Here is a 12,552-nt window from a genome sequence, read left to right as displayed (position 1 = left end):
AAGTCACCAATTAATAAGTACATCGCTGCCCTATCATATGAAAGAGGTGACAAGTCCACAAATGAATAGTAGATGTTTTTGTTCTGCAACATGGATAAACCTTCAGTGGCTGGTCCACTATGAATGCCACCTAACAACTCATAAAATTCACACCTAGTCTTCCCAACTTGAATGTTCTCAGTGCAAGGTTTCAAATTTGACTCATTAGATGAAGGAGAATTGCTGATAAAACTCAGAAAATCAAACTGATTTCTATTTCCATTCAATGTATCTTCGCTGTCCTTTTCTTCCCTTGGAAGGAATAAAGATCTAATGGATGATTCTCTTTGTATCCTTGTGTCATCTAACCGATCGTGACGCTCTTTGACTCTTTGGAGGTGGTGTCTTGCTTGGGCAGCAAGGGTTTTTGCTTGGGCAGCTCTATGTAACCAATCTTCATTCAACTTTTGGCAATGTTTTATACCAGCTGCCCCAAAGTACACAAAATCAGACATATGGTGAGTTGTATTATTTGCATCAGCATAACCCATGCTTGTACCATAAGCACCCGCAAATGTAGAATGCAAATCTTTATTCTCTTCATGACCAAAGGCTGTCATATCTTGAGGAAGAGAAGTTACGTCACTGTTGTTATGGACTTCAGAATTATGATCATACCGTGGTGACTAATCTTTGGATTCACTACACACCATTAAATTTCGACTTTCCTCATGGTCTTCCCAATTGAGAAGAGAAAGTAGTGTGACAAATGAATCCAAACTTACGCTGTCCATTTCAACCTCATGTTCTTCATCAATTGCTGATTCAAAATCAGCCTTTGGGCAATCTGAAAACTCATCAAACCTCTCATGAATGTCTTGTGTATTGCTTGAAGTTACAAACTCTTCCTTCACATCTTCCACCAAAAATGATGGGACAGCATTGTAACCAACCAAAGAGGCACCAATTGGATCTACATGTCTCTCAAAATCTTCAAATAGTTTCCTACCAATCTCACTGGTAAACATCATATCTGCTCCTCTTCCTTTACTTCCCTTGCTCTCAATTGACTCTTGTTTTGTTCTTGGTTGATGACGTGGACTTGAAAACATCAAGTCATCTTCAACTGGTACACCCATGAATTGTGTGAAGGAAAGGTGGTCACGTATCTTTTTAGGAAGAGAGCAATACTTATCATAGTTGTTCATAACTGTATCATTGAATGTCTTGGTAGGAGACCTTCTCCTTGTACTTGTTGAAGGAGTTGTACCCTTAGACTGTCTGGAACTCCTTGAAGGTGTTTGTTCAAATTCTTTCCCTGCTTGTTTATTTCTAAACAACCCTGTCATGATGTCCAATTTGATTTTCAACCAAACTAAACTCAAATCTGAATTAGAACTCTTGATCTTCACCCAACAGGCTGGCAAGATCAAAGCTCTGATACCACTGAAAGATCCCTAATGGATCTCTTTTACTAATCTGCTGTAATTTTTATTATTTTAAATTGATTTTTCCTGCTTATTAATATTTTCTTTCAGAAATAGACAGAAGTTGTAGAAGGGTGGGATTCTTTTTGTATTTTGATGATTTTTCAACAAGTAAATAATGAAGTACAAGTACATGAACAAAGTACTGAAAATGAAGTTCATATACAGCCAAGACAAATTCGATTCAAGGCAGATTTCTGAATATAAAATCAAATATTTGACCAGATGAAGATTTCCAATAATTTCAAGAAGATTACAATCAAGAATAATCCCAACCTGGATGCTAAAAGAGTAACATAACCAGGAATGAAGCTGCAGCAAGATTCCAGCCCTCCAAGTGTTGCACGTGGGAAGGAAAGTGGCTGCCAGGTACAGCCGTACGGCTGCCAAGTACACCCAACTGGTTAGAAACCCCAAACTGAACTTTGTCAGAATCGCTGAACCTCCAAAAAGAATGTCGTACAGTCTCCAAGATGCTAATAGCTGCAAACAAATCCAAACCACTGTATTGGTGGCTACGTCCCAAACAGGCAAGGCATTGGGGTTGGCGTCCCAGATGCTGAAAAGCTCTTCCAGAGCCAAATCTCAAATCCAAGATGTAAAATATGTAAAAAATAGCAAGAATTAGGTCTCAACTTCCTTATAACACCTTCCCACTTAGCTTGAACCCTAAAAGTGACTCAATGGGGCGTTTAGGGTTAAAATGTTATATTTCTCATTTTAAGTTGCCAAGTGCATAGAAAACGACCTTTTTTCAAATATAAAGAAATCCATTCACCAAAAGGATCTGAGTCAAAAGAGAAATATTTAGAAAAGTCCAAGACCTTTCCAACGAGCTATTACACCAAGGGATACGCATCCAGATGAGGCCAAAAACCCCTTATTACTCCAAAATGGCTATAAACATAGCTTTATTTAATTAATTAAACGCTAACTTAGGAAATATTTAAATATATTAAAAATATATCCCAAATAGCTGTAGAAGGGTCAAATGACTCCAAAACCCTGAAACGGAACCTATCACCTGTCTGTGACTGATGTCAGAAATCATGGATCAACTGGCAATCTCATCCCTAAAATCTAGGGATGCTCCTAGAAACTAGGAAACACACCCAAATCTCCTGAAACTGAAACCAAGGAATGGTCTCATGGAACCCCAACCCTGGATGCTGTCACAAACTCCTAAAAAGTAGCAACTGCCTCCTAAAATGTAGGAACTGCTTCCTAAAATCAAGGAACTGCTCCAAACTGGCTCCAAACTGCCTGTAAAGCCAAAATCCAATCACCATATGCACTGAATGAGTCCCAATCAACCTCTGCTAGCCTTCGAGACTCCAATGATAGGCCAACTCCTCCGCCTCTAATGTCCACTCTAGAAAGGGGACGTGACATGGTAATATATAGTAATATGTGTTGATTATTAGAAAATTGGCAGCTTACTAGTAGGGGACATTACACAGAGCAGGCTTTCAATATCATACATTCAATGCAGTTGTACCATATATAATCTGGAAGATCAAACCAGCATACAAAAGTGTAAATTCACTTCATGGGAGACAGCCTATTGACCGCAATAACTAGAACCGGCTTGTAACAAGGATATTGTATGCAATTGCCAGGGATAACAATTTCCACTCGTTCATACAAGCACATGACAAGTAGTATGCAATCCTCACATATGCTTTATTTATTCTTTTATAGTATTAAGTCATCATTGTAGTCTACATATCAGAGAGGAAGAAAACTAGGTTCATCAATCATAAGTAGAACTGAGAACAGGCATTCCTAATCGAGGGAAGACATCCAACATTTGACTTGCAGATTAGCTCCAGGCTAGTCTGACCCTTTGTTGTGAACTATTTAAGTCCCACAAGACTTCTCGAAGATAAAGGATGCACCTCCCCAAGAATTTGTAGCATTCTCAGACTCTATTTAATGACTAGAGAGTTAATTTACTATGAAATCATATTTGTAAGCTAAATGTGAAGGTAATACATAATCTCTTAAAGCATGAGATCAATAGCTGAAACCATCATGAAATGTATGCCAATGCATTAGAATATCGAGGAAGGAAATGTTTCCATAATGCTGCTAGGAAGTTATTTCTCAGTAATTTTCTTAACTACCAAGGGCGAAGGCTGGTAATTTGACTTATTCGTGACGTTTTGATTCTTGAACAGTAGATATGTAATTGTCATACCCTCCTCTGCTCCTATCTAGGTAATGCTTCCAGATTTACACCTAGAATTTTAGCATGAATTGGTTTTTGAGTAGATTGGAGATTTCCTAAGCTCTTATCTATTAGCCTCACACCTTACCAAATGTGTGGTTAATTTGAGTTACGCAAAAATTATTAATCTAAAACTTTATTCGAAGGAACTATTGCCAACCTCAATCAAATTTCAAGCAGCTGAATATGCTTAGGAGAAACCAGTGGACTATGAAACATCACCATTAGATGCATTGTGATGTTCATACCCAAGGAACATAAGATGGAACAAACCCCTTAAAAAGCAAAAAATAGTTATAAATCCTTACGAGGCAATGTGAATTAAACCAGAAATGAAAACTGTTGTATCTCTGTTGGGAGTCAGGAATGGAAACCAAGAAAGAGCTTAGAAGTCAAACTGCAAAAAATTCTAGGATCAATGACACCAGTTGAAAAGATCATTTTAGGCCAGCTCAAGCCTTTGAATTCAACAATTTGAGGCTTTAGAACCAATGGTTTAGGCTGGGTGGAGCAATCAGAAGAAACATGTATCTTTAAACCTCCATATTAATAGAAATCATATATAAGGGCCCACCAATTGTATCTTTAAACCTCCATATTAATAGCCATTCCAGCTGTTTCAAAATTCAATTCCATTGTTTATAATAGTGTGGTAATAACAAGTAGAAATACATGGCATTCCTGCCAACATAACATACATGGTATTTGACCATTCTAGCATGGTCCAGTCAATAAACAGGGTATGGTGGCTTGAGCCAAGTTTTTCCTCTGATTGCCGGTAATTCCTAATACTAATTTAATCACAAATAAACTATGGATTTTTTTTCCATTCTTTTCAATTTTCCTATAAAGGACTTTTTTTTTCATTTTCTGTCATAACCTCATTTTACATTGCAGATTTTGATTTGCCGAAGTAGCCAAGCATTCAACCGATTAGGGCACTTGTTCTTTAGCAAATATGCATTCCATTCTCATTCAGTTAGGGCCTAACTACTGCATTATGGCCTCAACACCTGCATTCATTGAAGGGTTTGGATCTTGGTTAGAAATGATAAAATGATGAAAAATGGCATGCACCATGAAGATCCATGTGGCTTAAGGCCTTAATTTGGTCTCGTGTAATGTCCCCATTTTGAAATAGGATTTAATAATGCATGCTAATAATAAAATTAAAATTAAAATATAAAAGAATAAAATTAAATTAGTTATAATTTAGTTAAGTTTAATGAATGGTCAAAAGGCATGAAATGAAAAGTTGCGACTCTCAAACATGAGATATAAAAGGGAGAAGAGAACTTCATTTGAATGGAAGGATATGGAGAAAGGAAGAAAGAAGGGAGCATGTCAATCAAAGAAGGATTAAGGGAAGAAAAGAATCGGAAATAAATAAGGAAGTGACTCTTTCAAAAGGGGGGAAATTATGAAGAGTTGTACTCTTTCAAAGGTTTCTAATTGTGAGAGGTAGTGACTCTTGCAAAAGGGCAGACATGATAAGAGGTGTGACCTTTCCCTCACATTGGAAGATATAAAGGGTAAGAAGGATCAAATGGAATGTGGGGAATGAGGCAGAAATAGAGGAGATCTAGAACAGATTCAGATCAGAAGTATATGGAGGGATTTGAAATCAGATTTGAGAAGGAAAGAAGAAAATAAGATATGTAGATCTAGAAGAAGATATGCAGATCTTAAAATGGGATATATGCAGATTTGAAAAGCAGTAAAGACAGATTTGAGAAGTGAGAGATAGGTGAAGATTAAATAATAAGTAAAAGGGCAGCAGTTGTTGCCAAACATATGCATCTTTTCATAACCAAAGGGTTTGACCCTTTTTCTCCATGAAGGGTATAAAGTGAAGGAGACATCATTTGAAGAAGGCATCGAAGAAGAGAATTAATAAGCATTTGAACTAAGAAGAGTGCAAACTTGGAAAATATACATTAACCAGCAGAATATATATTAATCTAATATTGCAGTATGAAGTTTAATGCATAATAATGTGGTTGATTTAGTATGGATCCTTCATTTGATAGGATGTAGAATATTATATAGAACACATTGCTACTGTCATCTCTCTCTCTCTCTCTCTCTCTCTCTCTCTCTCTCTCTATATATATATATATATATATATATATATACAGAGAGAGAGAGAGAGAATAGATATAAGAATTCCTTTAAACTTTCACTAAATTACCTATCCGTTATGGAGGAGAGGTAGGGAATATGAGGAGAGAAAGAAGCTTAAGGGTCCATTCAAGTTGGGTAACCCCAAGTGGGGCTGGGAGGCAAAATGGCGGGTGTCAGTCAATGCTCCTGGGTTTGGTGGACAACCTCAAGCGCCTTATAGGACCTCCCAAGGTGCTTCATAATGTGGATAGGTTATTAGGGGAAAGCTTAAGGGAATTCTGCATGTACATTATGAATATTATTGAGTCAATTAGAATCCTATTTCTTTTTAACATTGTTGAACTATATGTTTATTTATCTTGTGATAACTAACCTGGTTGTAGGCTCTAAATCAAAGTATTAAGCTGACAAGTTACATTCCCGAGAATAATCCAAACCCTATTTGGGAATTCTAGGGCAAATTGAGTTAAGTCTCAATAGGGGACATTACATCTTGGTGGACCCCACCCTGCATTGCAACATGGAATGCACAAGAAGTGCTGCCCCTGGACCCTGGGGGTGGAATTGCAACTCAATCCTGCTAGGGGCTGCCATCCCTAGACCACCCACTTTGGTTTTAGAAAGAAAAAAAATATTGTTTTGGGCTGTGTGCTATATGGAAAAGTTGAAATTTAAAATATTGCATCTTTTTCTTTATGTTTATGAATTTTTCAACATATTTAATTTCCTGATTTTTTCCTGGTTAATTAAAAAACTGTCTTTGGGTTTGCCAAGTCAATTCGTATAAAGATTTCTGCTACTATGGGAATTTCAATAAATGCTATTTATTGCTCAAGTTCAGGATACTGATAAGGTTGTTTGATACAATATATACATATAACAAATGTTATGACACTGTCCTTGATTTTGTTGAAATGGTAGAGCCGACATAGAACAGAAAAAACAAAACCATGATTGCAGAGAATGGCACAAATGAAAAATATTATTGATTTGATTTTGTAGAATAAAATATATTATCAGATCCTCATATTCATTCTAAATGTGTGCCTTTAAATAGGCAATACAAAACAGCAAATGGTTGTGTAACTGCACAACTGAAAACACAACCACCTGTAGTTTTATTAATTAAATCTAAACTAATGTAATAACACCAACATTCCCCCCTTATTACATTAATCTGAACAAGAGTGGAAGTTGCAAGGGTTTTAATCCAACCCTCGAGTGACTTTGATGAAGCGCCTTCACCAATCCTCCTCACTCGCCCAAGAAACACCGAACTGACTGCATCAGTGGATCTCCTGACCGAAAAAACCTGGAACTGTCTACACAAGAACAAAAGTTCCCACCTCCCCTACAGAATGAGACACATTTCCTCCGAAATTCCACATCTCCTCTGAGTGTGTTTAATGCCTCCTACAATGCTGCACATGAGACGCCTTTCCTCTGAAAGTCCAGTCCACATCTCCTCCGAGTGTGTCTAATGCCTCCTCAAGTGCTATGGAAACTTGATCACTGCCGCTATGCCTACACAATCCTGTCCCTCCCCTTGCTCCTAGAAGGGACAATCACACTACCAAGCTCCCTCTTCTCTTCAGGAACACTGATAAATCGCGCCCCCTTTTTAGGGACAAATCTGCCAAGCCCCGGCTTTACAAGGACACAAATAGGTTGCTTCTCATGCAATGATCATCTCTGAGCGAGAAGCTAACTCGAGATGATAAAAGATCCTCCTGCCTTCGTTGCCTCCGACCTCCTGTCAATATTCACTATTCTCTAAAGTGGAAATCTTGTGTCAACCCCTATATCATCTGATGGACTGTCACCATCAGATGAGTCATTTTTATGTACTGCAAATCCACAAAAGTTGGCCTCACCTTCTGTTGCAACAAAAGATGTATCTTTCTTTAACTTTCCATCGATTAGATCTTTGGCCCGTTGAAAACAGTTCATCTACACATGCCCATTTTTCTGACAATAAAAGCATTTGAATTCTCTTCTACAGTAAACATTAGATTTATTCCTAGCAACCAAAGCACATTCTTCAGGAAGTTAATAGTTCTTATTAGTTCTATTTCCTTCATCAATTAGAGAAGAGATTATTGTTTCCAAGCTAGGATTTATTTTGTTTAGAGTAAAGACAATATGGTCAAAACTAGAAGGCAAACTGTTAAGTAATGTTGCCTTGGCATCATCATCAGCGACATTAGCATTTATACCTGCGAGTTGATTAAGGAGAGAACGAAAAATGCTTATATGCTGAATAATATTATCACCTCCATTCATCTTTAACCCGAACAATTTCTGCTTAATAGACATCTTGGCACTGGAATCCTGAGAACCAAACAAGACATTGAGCCCGTCCCATATTGTTTTTGACGTCTTTGATAAATCAATATGATGCAAGTATGCATCTGATAAATCAAGACCAATCAATGTCGTGGCCCTACAATCTTTTGTCGTCCACTTCGTTGCTGCATCTGCATCTTGTGGCTTTGTTACAGTCCCATCCACAATCTCCCACAAATCTTTCTCAATTAATGACAGTTGCACTTTAATTTGCCATGCGTGGAATTCATGCCCTTCGAATTTAGGAATTGTAACTACTTTATCCATAATCTTTATCACTCAAAGACAAATAAAATGATAACAAAAGATTTGTGATGTCACCCTATAAAGAGATAGTCCATTTCATACCTCTTTTCTTGAAACATGATTGCAAGATTCTAGTTTGGCGTTTGGACTTGAATCATATCTCTATTTTCACTTCCACCTTCCTTTTATTGTTCCTCTCTCACCATTACAAACACTGAAATCATATCAGTGCCATCTACAGTTCTTCTAAGTCACACCCAGTAGCCATTTTGTCTCCTCTGCAACACAGCAAATGCAGAAGCCAGCCCCAATCTTATTCCTCCATTAGCCACAGATCATAGAAACAAGTTTTCACTTTGATACCATGTTGAAATGGTAGAGCTAACATAGAACAGAAAAAACAAAACCATGATTGCAGAGAATGGCACAAATGAAAAATATTATTGATTTGATTTTGTAGGATAAAATATATTATCAGATCCTCATATTCATTCTAAATGTGTGCCTTTAAATAGGCAATACAAAACAGCAAATGGTTGTGTAACTGCAAAACTGAAAACACAACCGCCAGTAGTTTTATTAATTAAATCTAAACTAATGTAATAACACCAACAGATTTGTGTTCATTGAATGCCAGTTTTGTAATCATTGAATCCTTTCGCATTCTCGCTTTGGATAATGTGATCTCACCATACAGCTATAACCTTGAAAAGAATGAAAAACAAAACTAATGGCTAGCTTAAAAGGAAAAGAATGCCTTACTATATCCAAAGACAACAGTCAAAGCGTCCAGAATAAATGTAAGCACTTTACATTTTAATCAATCAATTGCTTCAACATACCCATGCATAGTCCTCTTGCCATTCATTTTGATGCCACTCAAGATAGCATTTTCCAGTAAAGGCACAAATTACTGCAGAACTTAAAGCATTTAAATGATATTGAATCTGAAATCAATGAACCATGACAAAAAAAATTAAATACTTTCAAAGATATTTTACGAGCTTGTGAAATAGACACGGGCCTAGATAGTATATGCAGCCATATCCCACTATGATAGGGCAGTGCCTATTCCCCATCATGGCACTGTAGTATCTCAATCATATCCACATAGGGAACTTATCTTTTAGACTATAGAATATGTATTCACGCTGTATCTGTGCCGAGATCTAGCATCAGATATGCAGAGACGAAATTTATAAGAGTGCCCCAGAGCATCATACAACAGATAAAGAAACATCAAGGTACGTAAAAATTCTAACTGTTTTTTTCCTAACAGTTTTGGACTTCACATTAGAAATTAAAAAAGAATATTAAAAACATTCAATTTAGTGCATGTCTCTGGTCATCGATTAGACCAAATGGCACCATACCACTAATCACATGTCCTGATTGCAATGTCCGTAAATTTATTTTTCCCTACTCATCAGATGTCATTCCTAAACCAAACAGAAATAAAAAACGATGTCTCAAAAAAGAGATTCAAACAAAATAAGTCTTAAAAAGCAGAAGCACCCAATGATTTGCAATGCACATAAATTAGTTTCTCCTACTCATCAGATGTAATTTTAACCCAAAATATTTGCAAACAATGACTTCAATTCAGTGCTCAAACTGATCCGACTCAACTCTTAAACCGATCAATTATGAAAACAATGTCTCAAATCAGACAATAAACTTAAGCAATGCAGGCATTCAGAGAAAAACAATCATTTACAGAACTAATTAATCAGATCAGGTGACACACCTGATGATCAATGTGGGCACCGAGAGGGCAAATCCTATATGGAGAAGCAACCACTCGTACTTCGTCTACATCACATCCTGCCAAAGAAGCTGCAGATCTCTTTACTCTATCGACCTGCAATCAAAACAGTTCAATTATATAGTGTATATAATTACCGATTAACCAAAATGCATGTAAATACAATAGTCCCTAATCTAATGATGTAAATGCCAAATGGTTCTTACTAATAATACATATCTAAATTACCTCAGAAGCAGTAGGCCAAGAAGATCCACCCATATTTTCAGTAGCTGCAAGCAACACCTTATCAGAATATCCAAGTTTTATCACTGGGTGTGTGATAAGAGAATTTTTGAAGGGTTGCTTGCTTTCTATATATAGAAATTGTATATTCTGAAGGTTGTTGCGAGCTCCACTGTACTGCCGTGGTTTAGATCTGTATATATAGATTTTGGGTTTAGTGGGGAATATTGTGAGAGGGCCTTTTACTAACACGGGATGATTCTGTGACATTGTACCAATCGAGGTAGATCGCAACAAAAGTAGATTTTTCGAAAATAATGTTAAAGATGAGGATAAAATTTGTCGCAGTTAACTTATGCATGTCATTTGCTCATACCTTGAAACAATGAAAGATTTTGTGGTTTAACTAAAAAAATTCAATTTTATATTAATGGAGTCATTGTTATTTGCAGTTTTTAAATGTGCTTTTCTGACTTTTTGGAATCCCTTTGTTTTATCATTTTTAGGATATTCACGATCCGGCTGTTCATGCAAATTAGTTTACTTAAAAACTATAAAATAAAAGAACCTAGATTGAATCTGAAATTAGTTATATTATTATTTTATTAATTTATTTATATCGGTGTAATAATAGAAAATTGATTAAAAATATAATTAAATATAAGTTAGATTAAATTAGTATAATTTTTTTAATTATCTTATTTTTATTTTTAAATTTAAATATTTATACTCAAAAGATGTCAGATTTTTCTTGGTGGTGTTTATATGGAAGTAGTTAAGATATTTTTTTTATAATTTTCATAAAATAAACTTTTTTGATAATATACATATTTTTTAGTTTTTTAATTAAAGATAATTATATATTAAATTTTGAAAATATACGTACATAGAGATAAGAGAGTCAAATAATCGAAATTATTTAGAACCTAAGATAAATTTAAACAAATTTTGTTTATTTATTTATAATTGAAGAGCTACTTTTTTATAATATTAAAATAATTAAATGAAAACCATATAAATAATCTATATTATTATTTTATTCATTAAAATCCTAAATCTTTATTCTTATTTTTTTTAGCAAATTTTATTTATTTATTTATGTTCTTCTCTTTTTTTTGATAGGTAAATAGTTGCAGAGGGGTAGCACCCATTATATTAATATAAAAGATTTTTACATATATATGTTTTCTGGACTAGAACTAACATCCTTAATATTGTATACCCCTACTATCACCAAAATGGGCCAAGTACCCATGTATTTCATTCGAAGAACCCCAAAAATTGCCAAGGAGAGCAATCCTACCACCTAAAAAACAACCTAACCACCCTATGTAGCAGAAAAACCAAACATAGTTGGAGATAGCCAAACATAATACAAAATTCAGGGCTACTGCCTGACAGATATACCAAAAATAAAAACAAAGCCTATGGCTCAAGTAGACCCAACATCCGCCTCCTCAAGGTCGATGGCCTCTAGGTCGCTATCCTCCTCCTACGAGATTTGTTGAAGAGCTTTAGCTTTCTGAATCAGGACCGCTCTCAACACCACCAAGCACTCCATTCCACAGTCTACATGGGCTTCAGAGTCCGCCATCTCTTCCGGTAGCCGCTCATCATCTGGGTTCCACTCCTCACTGCGACCAAACCCAATCATTTTCGAGGTCTTCCTCATCATTTTCCTAAATTCCAATATCCTGCCTTCCACTCAAGCCCTCCACCAACACATACTTTCTCTTCCATTGCTTGCTAAAACCGGTCAGAATGCCAATAGCCTTTACCAAGAAGGAAATATTAGAGTCCTTCGCATCCCATTCAGCGACCAGGCTCTCTTGGTCAAGGGCTTGAACCACCACAAATTTCTTGACCTCCACTCTCGCTCCCAGAGACATAATAATTTTGCAGTAGCGGGGTGCGCAAATTGGCATCAACATTATCCAAGACTGTATCGATTTCGCCAAGGAAGAAATATTTGAATATCATTTGAGTCATTTTCTTGACTCTCTACTTGCTCACCCCCATATAAATCAACATGGCGACAAACATGACCGGGATGTCTGAGTATACCCGATAGCGGTGATAAGCTCTGAGAAATTCCCCACCCAAAATCCTTTTCACGACATGCAAAATGAGGGGATGCTTCATGGCCATAA

At 36.3% G+C, this 12,552-nt stretch overlaps 1 protein-coding gene across 1 annotated transcript in view; it reads right to left on the bottom strand.

Moving 5' to 3' along the window:
• The window catches only part of LOC131048684 (galacturonokinase), a 245,964-nt gene extending 235,161 nt beyond the window's left edge, over positions 1 to 10,803 (bottom strand). The window contains exons 1-2 of the mRNA XM_057982733.2: positions 10,406 to 10,803; positions 10,160 to 10,273 (exon numbers count right to left, since the gene is read on the bottom strand). Of these exons, the coding sequence (XP_057838716.1) occupies positions 10,160 to 10,273; positions 10,406 to 10,672 (381 nt within the window). The 5' untranslated portion in view covers positions 10,673 to 10,803. The remainder of the gene's footprint in view (positions 1 to 10,159; positions 10,274 to 10,405) is intronic.
• Positions 10,804 to 12,552: the final 1,749 nt, after the last annotated feature.

This window comes from Cryptomeria japonica, chromosome 2 (genome assembly GCF_030272615.1).
Source record: "Cryptomeria japonica chromosome 2, Sugi_1.0, whole genome shotgun sequence".
Classification (NCBI taxonomy): domain Eukaryota; kingdom Viridiplantae; phylum Streptophyta; class Pinopsida; order Cupressales; family Cupressaceae; genus Cryptomeria; species Cryptomeria japonica.
Note: the sequence above shows the minus strand (reverse complement) of the source record. Positions and strands in the feature narration are given on the sequence as shown.